At 46.3% G+C, this 23,153-nt stretch overlaps 1 protein-coding gene across 2 annotated transcripts; it reads left to right on the top strand.

Moving 5' to 3' along the window:
• Window positions 1-977: 977 nt before the first annotated feature.
• Window positions 978-22,391, top strand: LOC147627854 (serine/threonine-protein phosphatase PP1-like). 2 transcript variants are annotated; one of them, XM_086814829.1, is made up of 5 exons: window positions 995-1,373; window positions 1,417-1,614; window positions 21,173-21,732; window positions 21,835-22,050; window positions 22,134-22,391. In XM_086814829.1, the coding sequence occupies exons 2-5, from the start codon at window positions 1,437-1,439 to the stop codon at window positions 22,146-22,148; spliced, it is 969 nt and encodes a 322-aa protein (XP_086670955.1). In that variant the 5' UTR covers window positions 995-1,373; window positions 1,417-1,436; the 3' UTR covers window positions 22,149-22,391. The 2 variants fall into 2 exon arrangements, with proteins under 2 accessions (XP_086670954.1, XP_086670955.1); XM_086814828.1 differs by having other exon boundaries at window positions 978-1,614.
• Window positions 22,392-23,153: the final 762 nt, after the last annotated feature.

Below are 23,153 nucleotides of genomic sequence, written 5' to 3'. Positions count from 1 at the left end.
GTGGAAGGTATGTATGTGGGCTGGCTCCAAACTTCAAAAGATAAATATCTCTAGTGGTATTTGTCCTAGGTGTAGGTCATCACTTGAAGATGGTAACATGTGTTTTGGGATTGCCCAACAATTAGAGGAATCTAGTCCAAGTTGTCTAAATGGATTGAGAAGAGCTTGGGTATTCAAACATTCTGGGGGGACTGGATCTTGGGTAAATGGTCCTTTAGTGATGAACATACTAGATTGCTATTTAACATCAACATAGCTTGTATTCTGTGGGAAATCTCATCTAGCAGGAATGCCATTGTGTTTACGAAGATTTTATGTACTAGCTTGCAAGAGTCAGACTTGATGCATAAGTGTGTGTGTATGTGCTGGTCTGTATGCAATGTGAATAAGACGAGGTGTACTCAGTTAGATGTGATGTTACTGAATCTGCAAAGGGACATCATTTTATTCCTGCCCAGGGTTTGGTGGAGCTTCAAGCATACTAGGAGTGAGTTCCTAATGCTGATCTGTATGGTGCAGGTGAGGTATGAGAAGGGAAGAAGAGACCCCCCAAATTCGGACCAAGAACTCAAAGGTGGTACTGTAAAGTAAAGCAGGATGATCATACTTTTGTTGTTTTTTTAGAAAACCGTGTGAGAACCAGACCCACTGTCAAGATTTGGTCTAAGAAGGGAGGAATGTTGGAAAAACAATCCCCTTGTGGATGGACTACTGAAGCAATGATGGAGGCCAACATCTTGCCGGGTTATCATATATCTTGGGAGCAGTCTTGTTTTTTGATAGAAGAGAAAAGATGAGATTTTTTTGTGCAAAATTCTAAACGAAAACAAAAGTGATTTGTAGAGATCAGTAGTTTAGATCTTACTTGGTTGTACTGCAGTTTTTGGACATTTTCTAAGTTAATATACATACCAAATAATTTGTCTAAAATCTAAAATAAGCACTTTATAAATATACATAATACATATAAAGTATTTCTGCTGGCTTATACGCACTAGTGCAAATTCGGTCTCTCCGCCTCCCCTTTTGATTACCTTTCTCTGTGGATCCTTGCTTTGTTGGAAAAGGCTCTGCCTCTCTCTCAGTGCTGTGACTCGACGAACAACAGGCCAAAGTCATCCACCAAAATCATTTCCACGCGAGGACAGAGAGGGAGAGCGGTGATGGGATATCTCCCTAACTAGGGTTTCTTCTTTATGCGGCAGAACTTCTACGGTTTGAGTTCCAGTTTTGTCTGCGTGTTAGGCGTGCAAGACATTTTCTGAAGTTTCTTATCCCGTACAGTTATCCTGTTAGAAATATTCTAGGGTTTTCTCTCTTCCAAGATAATATTGTTCAGGTTTTTTCTTCCATGCGAGAAGGGTTTTCTCTCTCCTGCCTAGGCTTCTTTTGTCTCGAAGACAGTCTCTTTGCAGAGATTTTTTGGGCAGCGGCCTATGGACCCTGCCTTACTGGATGACATCATAACGAGGCTTCTCGAAGTGCGCATAGCACGGCCGGGCAAAGTGGTCCAGCTTTCAGAGGTGGAAATCAGACAGTTATGCCAGCAATCCAAGGACATCTTTCTACAGCAGCCCAACTTGCTGGAGCTCGAAGCGCCCATCAAAATATGTGGTGTGCCTACCAAACTCTCTCATGTATAGTCCTCGAGTTATTTGCTTTTTATGGGTGCTGTCAAGGTTGATCGTTGATTTTTCATTTCTTCTAACAGAGCTCGTCCTATTGGTAGTTGCACGATTAGGGTCAGTCTTTAGTTTCAAGAGCACTAATCTCCTTATTTCCACCCTAGCTTCACCCAAGGCTTCTGTTCTCTTGCTGCCTGCATCATTCCTCAACTGTTTTTTTTTCCTACATTCCCTGATGGCGGGCTTTGGATCAAGACATGTAGGTTATTGACGGCATATAGGAGGATAGTGTTGGGAACATTCATATTCACAGTAGTGAATTGTGTAATGGGTTAGTAAATAAAAAGTTGCTAGGTGGTTGTGTAAACTTGTACTTGTTTGTGTGTGAACTAGGGCTTAAATAAAGCGGTTCTAGTGTGTGTGAACAACTGCTCAAGTGTAGGTTCATTTATGTGTGGGAACAACCCCTTAGAACGATCTTATGTAAGCAATGATATGTAAAGGTGACACCTCTTAGGGACACTTAGCATCACAACAGGTATGCTTCCCACAATTCTCGTGTGCTCCCCTGTGCAGTCGGCCTGCTGAAAAAGGCTCCACAGCAGCATGCAGCCAGTCGACCAGCAGCATGCAGCAAGTCGGCCAGCTCTGAGGGTCCACGACTGCATCAAGTACAGTCGGCCAGCTCTAGTCCACCAGAAAAATGGGAAAAAATAGGAAAAAAATGCGGGGAGTGAGGAAAAATGATAAAACACCTGATAAGGGCGGGCACACCCACAACAAAGGCCCTGGTGTATAAATCTAGACAGGAGATGACTTCTAACAAGTAGTAAGGCCCATGAATCATGATCCATGAATGATCATCCACGTGAAGTGCTCGCCTCATGGTCATGGGTAGCTTGTGCCAAAGAAGCATCAAGCTCATCCTCAGTCTCATCCTCACTGGCATGCTGCTCCTGCACCTCATCCTCTTGTTGCTCTTCTTGTTGACTCATCTCCCACTCGGTGAAGGAATCTGGCCCAACATGAGAAAGTTGTAGGCAAACCGGGTGTCGGAATATTTGAGGAGAGAGAGACATGACCTCTTGTTGAACTCATGCCGAAGTCTTTGGTGGTTGAGGACAAAGGAGACCATGGTGTTGGCCTCCTCAATGAGTGGGCTGATCCATCGTAATGCCCCGATGTCCTTGAGGAGGTTGTTTAGGCAATGAGCCATACAAAAGGACACCATGACGTGTCCATACATACCTTGGAGAATAGCTCCCGCCGCCCTATTGAAAGGCTCACCATCCGCAACAAAGCCCACTACATGCTCGGGGTAGCCCACTCCGCCGCAAGCACATCCGCGCTCTTCCCAGTGCCGGATGCATCATGAGATGAGATGAAGTACATCTCTCCGCGGGAATATGCAACCACGCCGTGAATACTCCTCTTGCGGGTGTCACTCCATCCATCCACAATGAGGGAGACTCCGTTCCTCTCCCATTGCCGCTTTGTGTTGTCGGCCGCTTGCTCTACAATGCGCTTCTCCTTCTCGAGAAATGTAGTGCGCAAGCTCTCGGATGAGGGGGGCGTATAGGTTGAGCCATACTCCCCAATCTTCTTAACCATGACCTTGAAGTATTCCGACCTATTCAAGAAAGTAATTTACTAATGAGAAGGGGGCTAGGATGATGAAAACATGAATGATGAATTGACAATGATCGATTGCAGTTACCTAGCCGCTTGAAAGGCAATGTGGTCGTGGAAGAAGAAGCGGGCCACCGCCATATCCACCTCCTCCTTCAACTTGGGGTTCCAATTCTCCCCAGGTGTAGATTGTTGTCGTGGGCCAAATAATGGTTGAAAGGCCGTGGAGATGGAGGGTGCCGGCGTCGTGGATGGAGTAACATTCCGACTTGATGGTGAAGGTGATGGTGTGCATGATCTCGATCCACCACATGACTCCATTGTAGAGGCTTGAGTTTCTCTCCCCATCGTCGCGGGATCCATGGCCACTCGTGGTGTCCTTCGTGTTGCTTCGACCGCCTCGTAGACGCTAAGCATGTCAAGAAGTTCCCGTCTCTTCTCGGGCGTGACATTCGTGCAAAAGCTCACCTCATGCCCACTCTCATGCAAGAGGTGGGCTCGCACTTTGTCGGCGCCACCCGTTTGCCGGTACGGGCAAAGCTTGCATACCCATGGGCGAGAACCGCCTCCATGAGCGGATGGGGTGTAGTTAACCTCCTCCCACCATGTCCATCCCGTTGTCCTTCTACGGGAAGCCCCGGCACGTGAGGAGGATGCCATGGTTGAAAGATGGCTCGATTCTTGAGTCTTGAGCCTTGAGGAATGAGAGAGAGAGAGAGAGAGAGAGAGAGAGAGAGAGAGAGGCCTAGAGCCTAGAGGCTTGGAAGTTGGAAGAGAGAGAGAGAGAGAGAGGCCTAGAGCCTAGAGGCTTGGAAGTTGGAAGACTCAAGACTCAAGAGGCTTGAGAGAGAGAGAGAGAGAGAGAGAGAGAGAGAGTATGTGGATGGCTTTAAGCTAGAGGGTGTGATCATGCACTAGCACTCGGGTGGGCTTGATAGGTGCCTTGAGGTAATCAAGAGAGAGCAGTGGCTGTCAAATTCCCAAGGATCTCCTCGTAGAACGCTCCTGGTTCGAGACTCGAAACCTGCAAACAAACAAACAAGAAGGGGGTGCAGGCTTGATTCACCTCCCAACCATGACAGCTGTGGGCAAGCCCACAGTCTTGGCTGTCCCCACCGAGCCACGAGCTGAGCTAACTAGGTTGACATACCGACCAGCCTCTACCTCGTGACGTCCCATACCGCCACAAAGCTACCCTCGCGAGCCTCGAGACTATTGGCGGCCTCGGCTGCATAAAGCAGGTGCACGTCTGCACTAGATCCAGGCTCCAGACCATAGAGCTCTCACAAACTCGCGAGACTCTATATATCCTAATGACTAACCTTGGCCACCCTTTTATAGGCTCTTGGCCGGTCATTGGGCGTCCACACTTGGGCGCCCGTCCGCCCATACTTGGGTGCCCGCCCGTTAGTCTATCCCTAACTCTGCTCGCCAATCAGCCTGCCTAGCTCCAAGCTTCCCCAAACCTCGAAGCTAGTCTTGCGTGCGTGTAGCACACGGTAGATACACACTGTGCACATGACATACTCCCCTTCCTCTAAGAGCTCACTCCTGAGCTCACTCCTGAGCTCACTCCTGAGCTCACTAAAAAGCCAGGGTAATCTCTCTGAAGAGTAGTTAATGTCTCCCATGTAGCGTCCTCCTCAACACGATCCTTCGACTTGATCTTGTATTCCGTGTGATAAGCGTATTACGCAATCTTCTTTCACGAAATCCAAGAATCTTCTCAGGTTTGTGCGGAATAAATGTCATGTCCTCGACATCTATAATTTCTTGAGGAGTAACTAACTGATCTGTTCCACCCACTACTTCCTTAAGTCTACTGACATGAAATACAGGATGGACTTTCACATGAGAAGGCAAATCCAATTCATATGCAACTGAACCAATCCATCGTGTAGTACGAAATGGTCCACAGTATCTAGGGGATAATTTCGGAGATCGACCTGTCCGTAAAGTCTCGGAATCTTTCGGAACTCGCAAATACACCATCGTTCTTTCAGAGAACTCTCTGGGTGAATGATATCTATTAGAATAAAATCTGTCTCGGTCTTGAGCACTTCTAATAGATTCCTTCGCAACTTGTAACATTTCTTGCATATCTTGCAAAAAATTACGTGCTGCATCATGTTGAAGTCCTGAGAATCCTACTGTAAGAGGTGATCTAGGTTGAAAACCATACAAAGCATGAAAGGACTAAAACATGTACTCGTATGCTTAGTACTGTTATATGCAAATTCTAACATAGGAAGATAATCCTCCCATGAACTCATCTTTTGGATACATATGCTCGAAGTATATCCTCCAAAATCAGATTCACTCTTTGAGTCTGGCCATCAGATTGAGGATGATCAGAGGAACTCAAATTCAAAGTTGTTTCCAACTTCTCAAAAACAAGTTTTCAAAAATCACTAGTAAAACTGACTATGTCCTGCGGTAACCCGTACAGTCTAAACAATTGTGCCGTGCTAATTGCGTAGCTATAATAGTCTTCCGGGTCGGTAAAAATCTAGCCATTTTTGTCGAGCGATCTACCACAACCCAACTAGAATCGTGGCCTTGATGTGTTCTTGGCGATCCGGTAATAAAATCCATGGAAATACTTTCCCATTTATTACGTGGGGTTTGCAAAGAATGCAACAACCCAGCCTATCTAAAGCGTTCAGCTTTATTTGCTTGACAAATTTGACTTTTGAGAACATAATCTTCTACATACCCTTTCATCTTTGGCTAATAAAAAGTGTATTTCACTAATGAGAACGTCTTGTGTACCCCAGGGTATCCGGCAGAAGGGGCGTCGTGACACTCCTTAAGGATCTTGGACCGAATGTCCGGGATCTGTGGTACACAAATTTTGTCATTACGGAATAGTAAACCATTCCGAATCATCCACTGGTCTCTTGCAGCCTGAATGGTAGATTGCTCAGTCATTGAGTCTTGGTCAATCAATGAGCTCCCGTCCTGGATCTTCTGCCAAAATGGACCAAAATAACTATCAGTCCTGCAAAGCCCTCTCAATGACTGAAATAAGTCAGTAGAAATCTCGGTGAACGACAAAGTATTCACCTCTCTAATTCGACTAAGCGCATCTGCCACATTATTCATGGATCCTTTCCAATAACGAATCTCAAAATCAAAATCTTGCATTAACTTAGCCCAACGAGCTTTCCTTCCTCTCAAATCATCCGCATCACACACATACTTGATTGATTGATGGTCAATACCACAAACTTGAAGCCATATAAATAATGTTTTCAAACCTTGAGAGCATGAATCACAGCATAAAGCTCTTTCTCAAGGGTTGGCCAACGAGATTGAGTGTCGTCTAGCTTTTTACTTTCAAAAGCAACCGGTCTACCATCTTGAAATAGAGCAGCCCCAATAGCATAGTCACTGGCATCAGTTTCAAGAACATAAGGTCGACTAGGATCAGGTAATGCTAAGATAGGTGCTTCCTTGACTTTATCTTTCAAAAGTCTGAAGGCCATATCTAGATCTTTATTCCAAATGATAGGCTGATTGGACTTATGTCCACGACCTTTCAACAAGTCGGTCATCGGTAGTGTGAGCTGAGAGTACTCCCGTACAGATTTCCGAAGAAAAACAACAAAACCGAGAAAAGAACGAAGTTGTTTCACTGGACGCGGTATAGGCCAGTCCAGAACCTTGTGAACTCGGTCATAGTCAATGCTCAATCCATCTCGAGTGATCTTGTGTCCCAAGTAAATGATGTCGGCCATAAAGAACTCACATTTACTTAATTTAGCATATAGTCGATTCTGTCTTAAAATAGATAAGACAATCGTGAGGTGTCTAACATGGTCCTCAAGAGTACGACTATATATCAAAATATCGTCCAGGAACACCACCACAAATTTTCCCAAATGTTCACGAAAAAGATCGTTCATCATTTGCTGGAAAGTGGCTGGAGCATTGGTTAACCCAAAAGGTAATACGAGAAACTCGTAATGGCCATACCTATCGGTTAGCAAGAGCGAAATATTTTACGAAGATAGATTTACGTACTGGCTATCACCAGATACGTATTCATGAAAGGCATGTCAAAAGAACTGCCTTTCGGACTCAATCAGGTCATCTGATCTAGGGAGAGGATAACGGTTCTTAATTGTTAGCTTGTTCAATCTTTTGTAATCTATACACATTCTCCAGGTGTTGTCCAACTTTCTCCTAAGCAACACAGGTGTACCCCAAGGTGATTTACTTGGACGGATCTGGCCCATTCTCAGATAATCTTCGAGTTGTTTAGCCAACTCATCTTCCTCAGCTTGGCTCATCCTGTAAGGTGGAATACTGACAGGATGGGCACCAGGGATCGAGTCAATACGATGATCTACTGCCTGTTCAGGTGGTAAACCCAATGGCAGTTCCTTAGGAAATACATCTTGAAACGAATCAAGTATCTTCTGTAATTCTTTGCTTTCAAACACACTTAATTCATTTACATCCATGGAAGGGATGAGAAAGGAAGAAAGTGGAATCAATACACAATGGAAAGCGGTATACAAAGAAGAATCCATTATATTTCCAAAATCAACTGTATTTACAAGAGTTCCCTGAGAGGGATGAATACAATCACCTAAAATACTATACTGGATGTCGCTATGCTGAAAAGAAAAAATATGACTAGACCAATCTATCTGGACTTGAGGAGTCATAAACCACTCAATCCCTAATAACAAGTCTACATTTTCTAGGTGCATAACATAGCATTCCAGAGTATCTTTGTAGTCCTTAATCTGGATTGGAAGCATCTCCACCTTTCGATCCCATACTTGCCTTCCTGCAAGGCGTACCTCATAGGTATGATCGCTGTGTGTCGTGTCAAGACTTAATTTTTGCACAAGTTTGTAGTTAACAAAGTTGTGTGAGTTGCCAGGGTCTAGAAGAATCTGAATCTTATGGCCATTCACTTCTCCATAAACGCGGAGAAGATCATGCAAGCCAAGTACTTTAGAGTTGAACAGACAATCAGAACAAGTACTAGGGCGAGAAAGTACAGTAATCGACATACCTGTCAAGACAACTGGTTAGCTGCCTTTGGCTTGGGTCCTGCGTTGGTCTTTGCACCCTTTTGCTTTGGGCACTCGTTACGCATGTGTCCTTTTTCTTCGCAGATAAAACGACGTCCCTCCTTCTTGAGCTTTAAAGGAGTCATTTCTTCTTCGCTGGAGTCGAATTTGAATTCTTCGAAGTCCGAAGAGTTGCCTTCAATCGTGTTAGCCATAGGTGCGGAGAACTTTCTTTTATGCTTGTTCCCCTGCTTGGTAACGGGTTTAGACTTGGAAGAAACTATTGTATCATCATAGATACGAGCTGAACGAATGGCTTCGTACGTGCTTTTTCTGTTTTTCTCACCCGACTCATGCATACTATTGCACAAGCGTCTTCAACCTACTTCTTGCAAGGCAATCAACCCTTTCTAGACCACCATCTCCATCATCCTGGGTTTCTTTGACGGAAAAAAAACATACTTTTTGAAAAATCAGCAGCATGTATAACAAAACAGCAAGCTTCTTGAACACATACCTTTCTTCGATCTCATCTTCTCTACCTACCGACTTACTCGTTCACGAGGCATGCTCTGATACCACTGTCAAATCCCCAAGGATCTCCTCGTAGAACGCTCTTGGTTCGAGACTCGAAACCTGCAAACAAACAAACAAACAAGAAGGGGGTGCAGGCCTGACTCACCTCCCAACCATGACAGCCGTGGGCAAGCCCACAGTCTTGGCTGTCCCCACCGAGCCACGAGCTGAGCTAACTAGGTTGACGTACCGACCAGCCTCTACCTCGTGACGTCCCATACCACCGCGAAGCTACCCTCGCGGGCCTCGAGAAGACTGCTGTCGGCCTCGGTTGCATAAAGCAGGTGCACGTCTGCACTAGATCTAGGCTCCAAACCATAGAGCTCTCACAAACTCGCGAGACTCTCTATATCCTAATGACTAACCTTGGCCACCCTTTTATAGGCTCTTGGCCGATCATCGAGCGTCCACACTTGGGCGCCCGCCCGTCCATACTTGGGTGCCCGCCCGTTAGTCTATCCCTAACTCAGCTCGCCAATCAGCCTGCCTAGCTCCAAGCTTCCCCAAACCTCGAAGCTAGTCTTGCGTGCGTGTAGCACACGGTAGATACACACTGTGCACATGACAGTTGGTGACTACTTTGCCTTGGGTTGGTGAACAAGGGCTTGTTGGCGGTGAGAGGGATGGTACAGGTGTGTCGACTGTATGGTATGCTGTGTTGTGATGCGAGTTCTCTTTTGGGAAACAATTTGGAGTCTTTTTTGTGATGCAGGAGCACTAGATGTGTTAGTGTGTGATGGTGCCTATGGGGTGAGGCTATGGATGGTTGTGGAAGCCTTGACTGAGGGAGAAAGCTTCTGTTTGCAAGACTCATGTGAAAGAGTCTTTTGATGGGAACATTAGCTGGAATTGTTTGTGGATGCTGAGTGAACAAGAAGCCATGATGCAGGGTCTTTGCAGGCTTCAGTAGTTCTACTGTGAAATACCAAAGAAATATCAAAGCTCTTATAATATATTAAAGAAATACCGCAAGGGGTACCACTGCGTTTTGGGGCCAATCGGTGTCCGTGTACTGTTTGTAGGAGCACTCTAGCTCTCCCTGTTCGTTTTCCTTTTCTAGGTCTTCAAAGGTGTTGAAGTGTTTTGTGTTCAGTTTGTTTTGCACCACCCTTTGGTTTTGTCTGAAGGCCAAGGCCGGTTTACAGCTTCAGATATAACCTTGCGGATGCCCAGGGATTCTCCACTGGCATGCACCTAAATCTTCCAGTACAAGATGAAAACAGAAAGAGAACATATGTTGCATTCCAAGCATAGTTGTCACGGTACAAAAATACGATACCGTACGGGAGTTTTCGATACGATATGAAATTTTCGGATACCGTATGATAAAATATGGTTTTTTTATTAACACTTCGAAACTATGGAATTCAAGCTTGAATGTGAGGGAAGGTTGGGAAGGGAGGAGTCTGCAGTGCTTGAGGAACCAGAACATGGAGATGTGTCTCTCCCAGTTGGATCTCCCAATTGTCTTCAAAAAAGAACGTGCATGGGTAATGTAATACCAAAGGTCTCCCAGTGTAGCGTTTATGACTAAGGAACCATCCTTACACAAATACGAGCAGTGCATCTAGGGTGATAGGTTTAGGGACTCCTCTCTAGATCAAAATGGCCATGTCTAAATCTTCTCCCTCGTACATAACTTGAGGATCTGACTGTCTAGCGTACCTATACCAGGGATCTCCAAGTGATGTAGCAAGATTCTCTCATCCTACCAATCAAGTGTACACTACCAGTCTACCTTGCTAGATTTTTTAGGTCTCTCAGCAACCCCATATGGAATACTGCGTGGACACGCAAGTTGCAAAGTATTGCGGGCATTTGGGATCTTCGTTAAGCAGGCTTTCTATATATTTTTTTAAAATTTGGATTTTTTTTCTCAAGGTGGTGGTGGTGGGGGGGGGGGGGGGGACTTGTACTGTACGAAACCGTACGATATCGTTCAGCACCGCACCGTACGAACCGCACGGTACGAATGGGTTCGTATCGGTGCGAGAAACAACTATGATTCTAAGTTCCTCATCAGAATTGGAGAGCTTTTCCGGTTTTAAGCACATGTAGGACAGCTATCGACAGCCCACAACATTCCCACATCAGCCCGGAACAGCCATGTATGGTTGTTTCCAACCTTGCTTGTTACAAGACTGAGTATTTTACCTCTTTTCTTAAGCACTGTGATTATGTTTTAAGCATGTTTAACATTCACTGATCATGTTTTACTTTGTATGTGCATGTGTAAGTTTGTACACACGTGTGTGGGTACAGATACATGCTTGGTGTGTGTGTGTACATGTGTGTGCATGCTCATATGTATGTACATGTGCTGTCCCAACTTGTTAATAGGTATTTTAACGACGACCGAGTCTTCATCTAGGTTGGGCTGTAGATCCAAATGTTCTACTGTCCCAACTTGTTAACAGGTATTTCAACGACGACCGAGTCTTCATCTTTTGTTGGGCAGTCAAGGGCAGCCCAAGGGGCTACCCTAGGGCCACCCAAAAGGCAGCCCAAGGGCAGCCCAAAGGGCTGCATGAGGAGCAGTTATGGGGCAGCCAGGTGGGGCAGCATTGGGGTGGCCAAGGGCAGCGGTTAGAGAGCAGCATGATGACGCAGCAGCAAGGGCAGCCCTGCAGCGCAGCCCAGCAGCCCAGGCAGCCCGTCTTGATGACGTGGCACTGCCACGTGGCAAGGGCATCAGGCTGCAGCAGAACAGGGGAGAGAGAGAGAGCAGCATTGAAACCTGAAAAAAAGCAGCAGGAGAGAGAATTTGACGCCAAAGCACAGAGAGAGAAGAGTTGCGTGAAAAATTTCCTGTGTGTGTGTTTTTCTGTAAAATAAAAGCATCCAATGAGATTTCATAAAAAAAAGCTGGGCTTTTTAGCTAGAAGTTGTATAAAAAGAGCCCATTGTAACCCACTCGTGTCTGGGTGAAACCTTCCAGGAGGGGCTCTCTCTGTGTGGGACCTGGAGTGCTTCTCTCGGAAACCTTACAAAGGCTACGCCGACTAAAAATAATAAATAAATACCTGCGAGGGCGCCACCGGTTTTGGGGCCAATCGGTCTCGTGTGCAGGAGCACTTTAGCTCCGTCTCTTTTACTTGTTCTTTTTCTCTTGCAAAGTTTAATATTTCAGTTCATTAAAGTATTTAAGTGTGTTTAAATCGTACTTACCGCCTGTCAAGTTTGAGAAGGCCGGTTTCAAGGTTCCATCGCTGGGATCCATCGTCAACTTTCTCAAGAGGGCGAGCTTGTGGTCGACACACTTAATACTATGGCTGGAACTAGTGCAGAGATGAAGGATTTGTCTTCGGAAGAGGACTACTACGAAGAAGACGAGGAAAGCGAGCAAGAAATACCTCTCGATATGCCAGAATTTGAAGATGATGATGCCACCTATGAAGCAAAGATGCAGAGCTTGATGGAGGGATTAATGGAACTCGTGAAGGACTCACGTTTTCCACAACTTCAAAGTTTATTCTAAACCACGGAAGCAGGGGTCTGAGAAGAAAACTAAGCCTCAACATTCGGCTCCCATCTACCCAAATTTTAAGCCATACCTAGATTCTTCTTCTTTTTCCCCACCTATCTATGGAAACCCTGCTAATCCTTCTCATCCTGGTTACTTTGGCGGAGGCTCTGTCTTTCATTCCATGACTGGTGTACCCAACATGGGCATGACTAGGAGCTATGGTATGCAACCAGGTATGTATGGAGGTATACCAAGAGGTATGTATGGAACTTATGGTGGTGGCCCTCCGGATTGCAGGTGAACGCTAGGGGACTGCCAGGGCCTCCCGAGGAGCTGAGGCGAGCGGGGGAGGGGAGGAGTGAAGGAGCTAAAGAAGCTCAGCTGAAACAGTTAGGGTTTCATGTGGGAGACACACAGAGGAGAAGGGAGAGAGAGAGAGAGAGACATGTGGGGATAAGTCAACTCACAAAGTATGAGTGTGTGACTCCCCTATCACACATGTATATTTGCTCTAGTGCACATAGTGCACTTAGTACTTTTAATGTACTAAGTGTAGTATGTACTATAAAACTTATGGGCTTGTACACACTATAAGGGTGGGCATAATGCCTGTACCCCAACAACCTCCCACTTAAAGGCAATGTGCCCTTAAGTGAAGGAAAAGAAAAAATCAGCATGTACATGATAATATACAAGGCCATATCAAGGCTGAAACTGGCCTCATCCAATGTCCATCAAGTGTCTGCAATGAGCAAACCCCTCTGGAGGCAAACTCTTTGTCAACAGATCAGCCGGGTTGTCATCCGTATGAATCTTGACAAGCTGAATCAGCTTGTCCTCTATCACCTCTCTGATGAAGTGATACTTCACATCCACATGCTTCGTCTTTGCATGAAAGACAGGGTTCTTTGCCAACTGGATGGCACTCTGACTGTCACAATGCAACAATGGAATATCCCCTGTATAACCCAAATCAACCACTAACCAAGATAGCCATAATGCCTCCTTGCAAGCCTTTGTGGCTGCAATATACTCGGCCTCTGTAGTAGATAAGGCAATGCACTTCTGCATCGTGGATATCCATGACACAGCACCTCCTGTGAATGTAAACACATAACCGGTAGTAGACTTTCGGTTATCTGGATGACCGGCATAATCCGAATCCGTGTAACCATGCACTAATGCATCATGTTTGCCAAAGCAGATGCACATATCCTGTGTGCCCTTCAAGTATCTCATGACACCTTTCACTGCTTCCCAATGCTTCTTGCCAGGGTTGGCCATGTATCTAATAACCACTCCCACTGCAAATGCAATGTCCGGCCTGGTAGCAACCATGGCATACATGAGACTGCCACAAGTTGAAGCATACGGAATCTTGGCCATATCAGTCCTGTCACTATCCGCTGTCCATAGCACTGAGTTTCACATATGGAGGCAAAGGAGTACTAGTCTTCTTCCCCCCCTCCATATTGAACCTCTGCAAAACTTTGCCAATGTATTCCTTCTGAGACAAATACAACACATGCTGATTTCTGTCCCGAAGTATCCGCATACCCAAAATGTGATTCGTATCACCCAAATCCTTCATATCAAAGGTCTGATGCAGCCTCTTTTTAAAGGCATCCATCTCTTTACGAGATTTCCCGGCAATCAACATATCATCAACATACAAGATGAGGATCAATAGACTGCCATCCAAAGCTTTCTTGGTGTATAAGCAGTGATCTATGTCACTCCTCCTGAAATCCTGGGATTTCATGAATGTATCAAATTTATGATACCATTCCCTTGGTGCCTGTTTGAGCCCATAAAGACTCTTTTTCAGCTTGCATACAAGCTTCTCCTTTCCATTCATTGCATAACCCTCTGGCTGTTGCATATATATCTCCTCATGGAGATCACCGTGAAGAAAAGCAGTCTTCACATCCATCTGAATCAAATCCAGATCATCATGAGCAACCAAAGCTAATACAGCTCTAAGTGTGGTCATTTTGACCACTGGAGAGAAGATCTCATCAAAGTCCACACCATATTCCTGCTTGAAGCTCTTAGCCACTAACCTGGCTTTGTATTTTGGCTTTGCATCAGGTGCAACTTTGAGCCTGTAAACCCACTTGCATGGCAAAACCTTCTTGCCTGTAGGCAAATGCACCAACTTCCATGTTCCATTTTTGTGCAGAGAATCCATCTCTGACTTCATAGCACGCTCCCAAAGAGCCTTGTTTGCCCTCTGTAAAGCCTCCTTATAACAAGAGGGCTCCCCACAGTCAGTGAGCATCAAGTAGTCAACCCCTGGAACACACCTGTCAGGGGGTCTGGAGGGTCTTGTGGACCTCCGTACCCAATGATCATCATTTGCAGGTTGCTGTCCAGCCTGCATATCACCTATTGGTGGCTCCTGTTCCATGCCATAAGGTTGAAAGATCATGCCCGGTATCTCCTCTAACTGTGGGATATCCATAGGGATATCTTCTGCCATCTCTGGCTGTCCATTTGGACCATTTTCAGCACCATTTAAGGGCTGGTTTTCTTGCTGTAATGGTTGATTTACAGCCCTTGGTTGTTGTCCATGATGTCCATCATCATCAAAGATGAGTCTGCCAGGCTCTTGTTGCCTTGTAGGCTCCTTATACATGCATGTTTCATAAAAAAATGACATCATTGCTGCGTATAATCTTTCTATTCACTGGATCCCAAAGTCTATACCCCATTTCACCTCTGTCACCATATCCTAGGAATATGCATTTGTGAGACTTAGGATCAAGTTTGGTGCGTATTTCCCTGCGTATGTGCACGTACGCAACGCAACCAAACACTCTCAAGTGCTTGTAGGACGGAGGCTTCCCTGTCCATACTTCCTCTGGCACTTTCCCACCAAGCCTCGTGTTAGGTGACCTGTTTATAAGATGAACGGCTGTCATAACAGTTTCAGCCCAAAAACCATGAGGTAACGCAGCATGTGACAACATAGAACGGACCTTCTCCTGAATGGTCTTGTTCATCCTCTCTGCTGTCCCGTTTTGTGGAGGATCATAAGGAGCAGAGAGCTCCCTCTTGATGCCTTTAGCATCACAAAAGTCCTGAAACTGTTTGGACATATACTCTCCACCATTGTTGGAACGCAAAGCCTTCAGTGTTTTGCCAGTTTGATTCTCAACATGAGCAACAAACTTCTCAAACACTGAGAATGTATCACTCTTCAAACGAAGAGGATAAACCCACACCTTGCGTGTGGCATCATCAATAAAAGACGCAATATATTTTGTCCCTCCCAAAGAAAGCTGAGGCATCTCACATACATCTGTATGCACAAGCTCTAACTGAGCATCTTTCTGTCCAAGAGCTTTCTTGTGGGGGCACTGGAGTTGCCTGCCATATATACAATGCTCACAAAACTGAAAACTTGAGAACTTTAGAGAAGGCAAGTAACCAAAACGAGACAATTGCTCCATTCCTTTGATACTCATGTGTCCCAACCGGCTATGCCACATAGAGATTTCCGGCTGCTCGGTTGCATTTACATTAGCATGGTGACAAACAGCAGCATGCATGAAGTAAAGAGTGTCCACTTTAGAGTCTCTGGCAACAAATGACCTGGTTGACAACTCCATGAAACTCATTTAGATGGGCTGTCATAGACACCCCTTCCTTCATTTGAAGACCTATGAGTTTCTTCAACCAATACACTTTGCTTGAGGCACTTTGCTGGGCATACAAGTCCTGCAATCTTTGCCACATTCCCCAAGCTGTCTTCTCTTCACGTATGCTGAAAAGTAAAGAGTCTGACACAGACAACATGATGGTGGATCTTGCCAGCTCATCCATATCTTCCCATTCTTCAGCAGTAAGAGAAGCGGGCATTACACCCCTTTCTTTGATGGGCTTGTGCTGCTTCTTCTGGAGCAACACATTATAGCACTGGGTTTGCCAAATGTCATAATTATGTGAGCCTTCAAGCTTCTTGATGTGAAGCAATGAAGAGCTCTCACCTGTGGTTGCCATAGCAATATGCAACCTTTGACACAGTCAATGCCTGACTCCCTACAAGATGTGCAAACACTGCACCAAAGCACACAAAGTGCTCACAGTTGTTCTCCCAAAGTTTATCTCCCACTGCGGAAGCACGAATGCAACTCTCCTCCCACTGAATGTGATAAAATCACCAAAATCTGGTTGCTGCAGATTTATGACAGCACCTTAGATGTGCTCTGTTCCCCTTCCAAAATACTGCACAACAGTACTAAGTGCTCACCAATGATGTACCAAATCTGTACCGGCAAGTACAGCAGCTGAAAATGAGCCTTTTCCTCACTCAAATCGATGTACAGCCATGCGAAAACTTGTACAAAGTTGTACCAAATCTGTACCAGCAAATACAGTAGCAATAAATGCTCTCTTGGCTGTCCAAATGAGTGAAAATCAGACCTTGACAGTCGCATACAACAGTCCCGGACAGAAATTGGGCAAAAGCCCCTTGACTGCAAGTGGATTACTGAGGGTTCAAGGCATAAAAGTCTTCCCTGCTGTGTGTTGATGCTGCTGCTGCTGCTGTGCAGGTATGGATGCTGTTGTGTGCTGTACGGCTGTTGAAGGGAGCTGGCTGGACTTGGTGCTGCGAGCTGAGAGCTGCTGCTGTGCAGGCTGGGAGCTGGCTGCGCTATGATGCTGCTGCTGCGCTGTGGTGCGCCTGGCTGAGCAGCAGCTGTTGGCTGCTTGGTTGGGCAGCGTGGCTGCTGCTGGGCAGCAGCTGAGCAGCCCACGCTGTGGTTGGGCACGCCTGGCTTAGCTGCGTGGTCTGTTGGCTGCCTACGCTGGGCAGCCAGGGCAGTACGACCAGCAATAGACAGGGCTCTTCGACCAGCTAAGTAAGACCAGCAGGTGCAATATAAACAGTGCGACCAACAGCAGGGTGATCACGTGCAGATGGTACGGCCAGTAGGAAGCGACCAGTAGAGTAATCAACAAGGGACTGTGAGAAGAGGGAGGTGGTCGAGCTCTGATACCAGTTGAAGGAGCTAAAGAAGCTCAGCTGAAACAGTTAGGATTTCATGTGGGAGACACACACAGAGAAGAAGGGAGAGAGAGAGGGAGAGACATGTGGGGATAAGTCAACTCACTAAGTATGAGTGTGTGACTCCCCTATCACACATGTATATTTGCTCTAGTGCACATAGTGCACTTAGTACTTTTAATGTACTAAGTGTACTATGTACTATAAAACTTATGGGCTTGTACACACTATAAGGGTGGGCATAATGCCTTTACCCCAACAAGGAGGGGGGGGAGAAGGGGGTGGGGAAGGAGCCGCTGTCGAAACCGGAACGGGGATGGGAGGAGGCGAAGGAGGAAGCGAGGCGGGAGGGGGAGGGGGGGTGGGGGCGAAGGAGGGGGTGTTGGCATCTCTTGGTCCTCAGTCGGCGCTGGGGTCTCCTCTTGGAGGGAAGCAAAGCTGTTCCTCACGGGAACCCAGTGATGCTGAGTCTGTGTGGTTGCTGCTGCATCGGTCTCTGGGCGTGCTGCTGGGGGCCGGGGCTGTCTCCCTCGACGGCGCCCCTGTCCAGGCTGCCACTCCGAGGTCTCTGAGGACTGAGCAGGTGTCCCGGAGGCTACCTGTCGAGCCGCATCTGTGGGCGGGCCATCAGGGGCGTGCTGTTGCGGTGCAGGTCGGGGTCTCATGCGAGGGCAAGCCTTGGCCAGGTGGCCGACGTGTCTGCAAATAAAGCACTGGTTCGGGCGCCCCGAAAACTCCACTCTCTGATCAATCCATCCCCCCCCCCCCCATCCTAGGTAGCTGAATGACCTTCGGAAGGGAGAAGATGTCAGGAACCAAGACTCTGACCGAAGGTAGCCCAGCTGCTCTAGCCACCACTGAGGTTGCAGTGGGGCCAGTCTTGAGCACCGAGCCCACCAGTGCTCCTAGCCTCGAAAGGACCGGAAGGTACTCGCGGCGGAGTCCAGGGAAGCAAACAGTAACATGGAAAAGGCGCTCTCCCTGCTCGGTCGCTGCGGGGTCAAAGCCATGCTGCCAAGGTCTGAAGAATGCCCGAGCGCCCCTGATGTCGAGGGGACTCATGGCAAGGACCTGGGCCACGCTTTGGGCAGTCTCGAACTTGATCTGGTAGTGTCCACGGCCCAGAAGATGAACGTCCAGGATCTTGCCTACGTCTGCAAGAAGGCGGGCCTGAAGAAGATCCCGGATCTCCCCTCTGCTGGAGCGAGTGCCGACTATACGACAGATGGTGGAATGTGCCTGGAGGCGTTCCCTCTGCGGTGAGGCTCGCTTCCTCTTTTGGCGAAAGAGAAAGCTTGATGGGGGTATCCTCAAGGGCGGTCAAGGGGGCTGCAGAAGAGTCCCTCTGAGGTGGGGCGGGAGGAGCCTCCATCAGAGTCTGAAGCTGTGGCGAAGGCGGAGCGAATGCGATACCTGCAAGAACAGAGCTGCACACGAAGGGCGGAGAGGGAAGGCGGAAGGATTAAAAAAAAAGGAAGAACCCCCAGGGGGCGGAAAAACCAGCAAGAGGGGGGGGGGGGTAAGGCGGCGAAGAAAAAAAACCCGGGGGGGGGGGGGGGGGAGCAGCACGAAAGGAGAGGCGGGGGGAGAGAGAGGGCTGGCGGAGGGGGGGGGGACGGGGTGCTGAAGAGGTGAGGGGGGCGCGATGGCGAGCAGAAGGGGGGCGGGCGCTTCAGCGCGAGAGAGGGCGAGAAGGCGAGATGGGGGGGGGGGGGGCGCGAGGGAGGGAAGGCGAGGGGCGAGCAGGCAGCGTGAGCAGGGGTGAAGGCGGGAGCTTCAGTGAGCGGCTAGTCTTCCCAAGGTCTACAACTGTTACTGCCTCCTGCATGCTTATGCTCCTTGTGAAAAACTATGTGCACAGGTTGTAATACCTCCTGAAGTTCATCCATCCACCTTTGGTGGATCTTCCAAAACTAGTTCCATAGGAGTTGGTCCCACATAAGGCCTCAACAAGCTGACATGAAAAGCATTATGTATTTTCCAATGATCTGGTGATACCGATCTATAAGCCACTTCATTTATCTTTTGCAAAATCAGGAATAGCCCCTAATATTTGTTTGATAGCTTACAGCCTTCTTTACGTGGCCGCTTCCGAAGTCGTGCTTTCTTGAACTTAAGTAATACCCAATCATCTTCCTTGAAAATTACTTCTCTCTTGTGCTTGTTAGCTGCCTTTTTATGGTGAGTCTGAGATCTTTCTATGGCTGTTCGTACTTGTGCAAAAGCAGTATCCAAATCTTTGACATACTCATCCGTTGCAAAGATCGCATCTTTAGTTCCTAGGATAGGTGGTAGCACCATCTTAGCATAAACTATCTCAAACGGAGCCTTCCCAGTTGAAGAATGCGTGTTGTTGTTTTACGCAAACTCAACTAGGGGTAAGTATTTCTCTCAATTTGATTTTTGCTCAGATACATAACATTTGAGCAAATCAAGTATGGCTGAATTTGTGATCTCACTCTAACCATCCGTTTGAGAATGATATGCTGATGAAAAATTCAGCTTCGTGCCCATGTTATCAAACAATGCCTGCCAAAATAAATTGGTGGTTCGAGGATCTCTATCCCCCACAATAGATTTGGGCATGCCATGATATGATGTCTGAAAGAAGAGGCTAGGAGATGAATGAAGTGTATAGTTTTTTTCATACTCGTATGGAAAATATTCCATACTTCCATACCCGTATGCGTATGGTCGCGTATGGTCACGTATGGAAAAAGTTTTCATACTCCAGCCAAAAAAGAAAATGTTTTGCATCTTCTTTAGACATAGAGATTAGTTGTCAATGTGTGAAAGTCATGACGGATGAAACATGGTCAATTTGTGAAAACCATGATAGACCATCTATCATGGCTTTCACATACTTTAAGTCTCTCATGGTTCACTTCTTTGAAAATGGCATGTCTACCCTTTAATTTAAGTATCAAGTATGAAATCCCACGTATGGAATATCTCCAAGGTTTGAACCATACTTATTTCATAGTTCCAGACTCATACACGTATGTCGTATGGTTGCCGTATGAAAAAACTATGCCTACAAGTGACAGGTTTTGGCATTTGCCCACCCCACACTCCCTAGTCCCTACTTATGTAACATGTTACATGATACATCATTGATCATACATGTATGATGTAAACAAGTTACAGTAATATAAAGTCCGGAGTTTGGATTCTGGCTGTACATCATTTATGTTTTTTCTAATCCCAAAATCTTTGCAGTTTCAAGTTTCTTTGTTTTTTGTGTCATATGTAGCATGTTTTTCCTTAAATTTAGGGTGCCGTATGGTATCCAACGTATGGAATTTCTTGGGAGTGTGAACCGTATTTTTTTGGTACTTCCATACCGTATGCGTTTGCCGTATGGTTGCCGTATGGAAAAACTATGATGAAGTGAGAAACCCTCTCCAAACAAGCTGGGATGTGTGTTATGTTCAATTGAAGCAATCAAGTAATTAATTGGCTGATTTAGGGTTTGGGGCTCCTCATTTTTTGATATGTGGGTTGAGAGATCATAGGGCAACATGTGGTTGCTTTATCAGTGTAGACTCTTCCAAAGCTTCCTCTTTGAAAGGAGACACGAGCAACACATTTACCGATTGCAACGTAAGGGCATCTCTATGGTTAAAAAGGATGTCCCTATCTAATTTTGGCATGGGATCGTGGGGCTAAGGATATTTAGATTCTCAACTCTGACGTGTGGGTTTGTAAAGTCGGGCCCTTCACTTAAATGTATCTCAGAGACATTTTGTTAAGTGGATGTGTGCTTTTATTCTCATTCAGTGCTGTTTTCATCTTTTTAATACTGACAATGCTTTGCTTGTTTGATGGACAGGTGACATCCATGGTCAATATTCAGACCTCCTAAGATTATTTGAATATGGGGGATTCCCACCACAGGCCAATTATTTGTTCCTTGGGGATTACGTTGACCGTGGGAAGCAGAGCTTAGAAACTATATGTCTCCTGCTTGCATATAAAATCAAGTATCCAGAGAACTTTTTCTTGCTTAGGGGCAACCATGAGTGTGCTTCCATCAATCGAATATATGGGTTCTATGATGAGTGCAAGAGGCGATTCAATGTCGGCCTTTGGAAGACGTTTACTGAGTGCTTCAACTGCTTGCCAGTTGCGGCCCTTATTGATGAGAAGATTCTTTGCATGCATGGAGGACTTTCACCAGAGTTGAAAAACTTGGACCAAGTGCGAAACATTGGACGGCCGACAGATGTTCCGGAGGCAGGGCTTTTGTGTGATTTGCTCTGGTCGGACCCAGAGAAGGATATGGTAGGATGGGGAGATAACAATAGAGGGGTTTCATACACGTTTGGGACAGACAAAGTTACTGAATTTCTGCGGGCGCATGATCTGGACCTAATTTGTCGGGCTCATCAGGTTAAGTTCTTCACTTAGCTCTGCTGCTTCTTAACTTTTGATGTCCGATTAAATATGACTATTGATGATAATGATGCTTGAAGCTGGGCATTGTAATGACAGGTAGTGGAGGAAGGCTATGAGTTCTTTGCTAACAGGGCTCTGGTCACAATCTTCTCTGCCCCTAATTACTGTGGCGAGTTTGACAATGCGGGTGCCATGATGAGTGTGGATGAGTCGCTTACGTGCTCTTTTCAAATATTGAAGCCTGCGGAAAAGAATAGCAAGCTTGGCTTTGGCAGCTTATCTGGTGTGAGGACAGGAACTCCACCACGGAAGGTTTGTGCATGTGATCATTAGTTAGCATGTAAGTTCTGTAAGAAACTCTGATTGTTAGAACTTACAAGATGTTCCTTTTACAGGGAGGCAAAAGCTAGCTGTCTGGGAGTTGGTAGCGTTAGCATGAAGTACGAGGTGTTTTTCAACAGATCTTGCACATCTATTGTGCTTTGAAACTCTGTTTTTTTTTTGTTGCTATGGGTGTATGCGTAATGCAGCCTTTGACACACAATTTGCTGAGCTTCTATAAGGTTGCTTATATGTTGGTCCAGCCAAGTGTAGGTATGCTTTGTGTAAATCTTTATCCAAGATTGTGAGCTAAGCAGATGCTTCTTTGAACAGTCTCGGGTGCTCTTACTTAACTAATTATCTTTTAACAAGTTTATTGCTCCAGCAAAGAGGACATGTATTACCAATGCCCCCTAAGTTAAATTAAGAGCAAGATCTCAATGCAAAGCATGTTTTGGGATTTTGAAAAAGGCTGGAGGGGGCCCATCGTGGGCCATCTTGCCCTGCCCATGGGGCACAGGGTATCGAGGCCAAGGGTGGCTTCACTGTGGACATGTGCAAAGGAGGCTCCGCTGTGAGTGGGTTGGTCACATTGCTTGCAGTGTCTGTCTGCACACAATCTTCACACAGCCTGCCTGCCATAGCCAGCAGTGTGTGCACTCATGAACCGCTGAATGCAGAACCTGTGTTGCAGCTTGCTGCACTCACTGACTGCCTCTTTGCTAGGTAATTGTCCTTCGGAGAATGAAAGTTGTTCAGAAAATTTGAGTTACTTTTTGCATGAAGCCTGCCTTCGCTTTTCATGCAAACCAAGGGCTGGAAGTTAGATACTTACCTGGACCCTGAAACTAAAGGTCCTAACATGACCCTCCAAGACCACTGAAGTGCAGAGTTCTTGTTTTGAGTGCTACACATGTACCCATTTACACCAAGGTGAACAGGCAACATGGTGCCAGAGCTTGTGTTGTAATGATGCTGCATCGAGTCGAGTACTGTCTTGAAAATGGATGCCATACTGCAGTGTGGCAAGAGTTGTAGCTTGCATAGCCTGAGCTATTAGGCCCAAGTGTACCATATTGTGCAACGGCACTATT

The sequence above is a fragment of the Cibotium barometz genome, chromosome 20 (assembly GCF_041138505.1).
Source record: "Cibotium barometz isolate CiBa-2024 chromosome 20, ASM4113850v1, whole genome shotgun sequence".
Classification (NCBI taxonomy): Eukaryota; Viridiplantae; Streptophyta; class Polypodiopsida; order Cyatheales; family Cibotiaceae; genus Cibotium; species Cibotium barometz.
The sequence above is the reverse complement of the archived record's forward strand: the minus strand, read 5'-3'. Positions and strand labels throughout refer to the sequence as shown.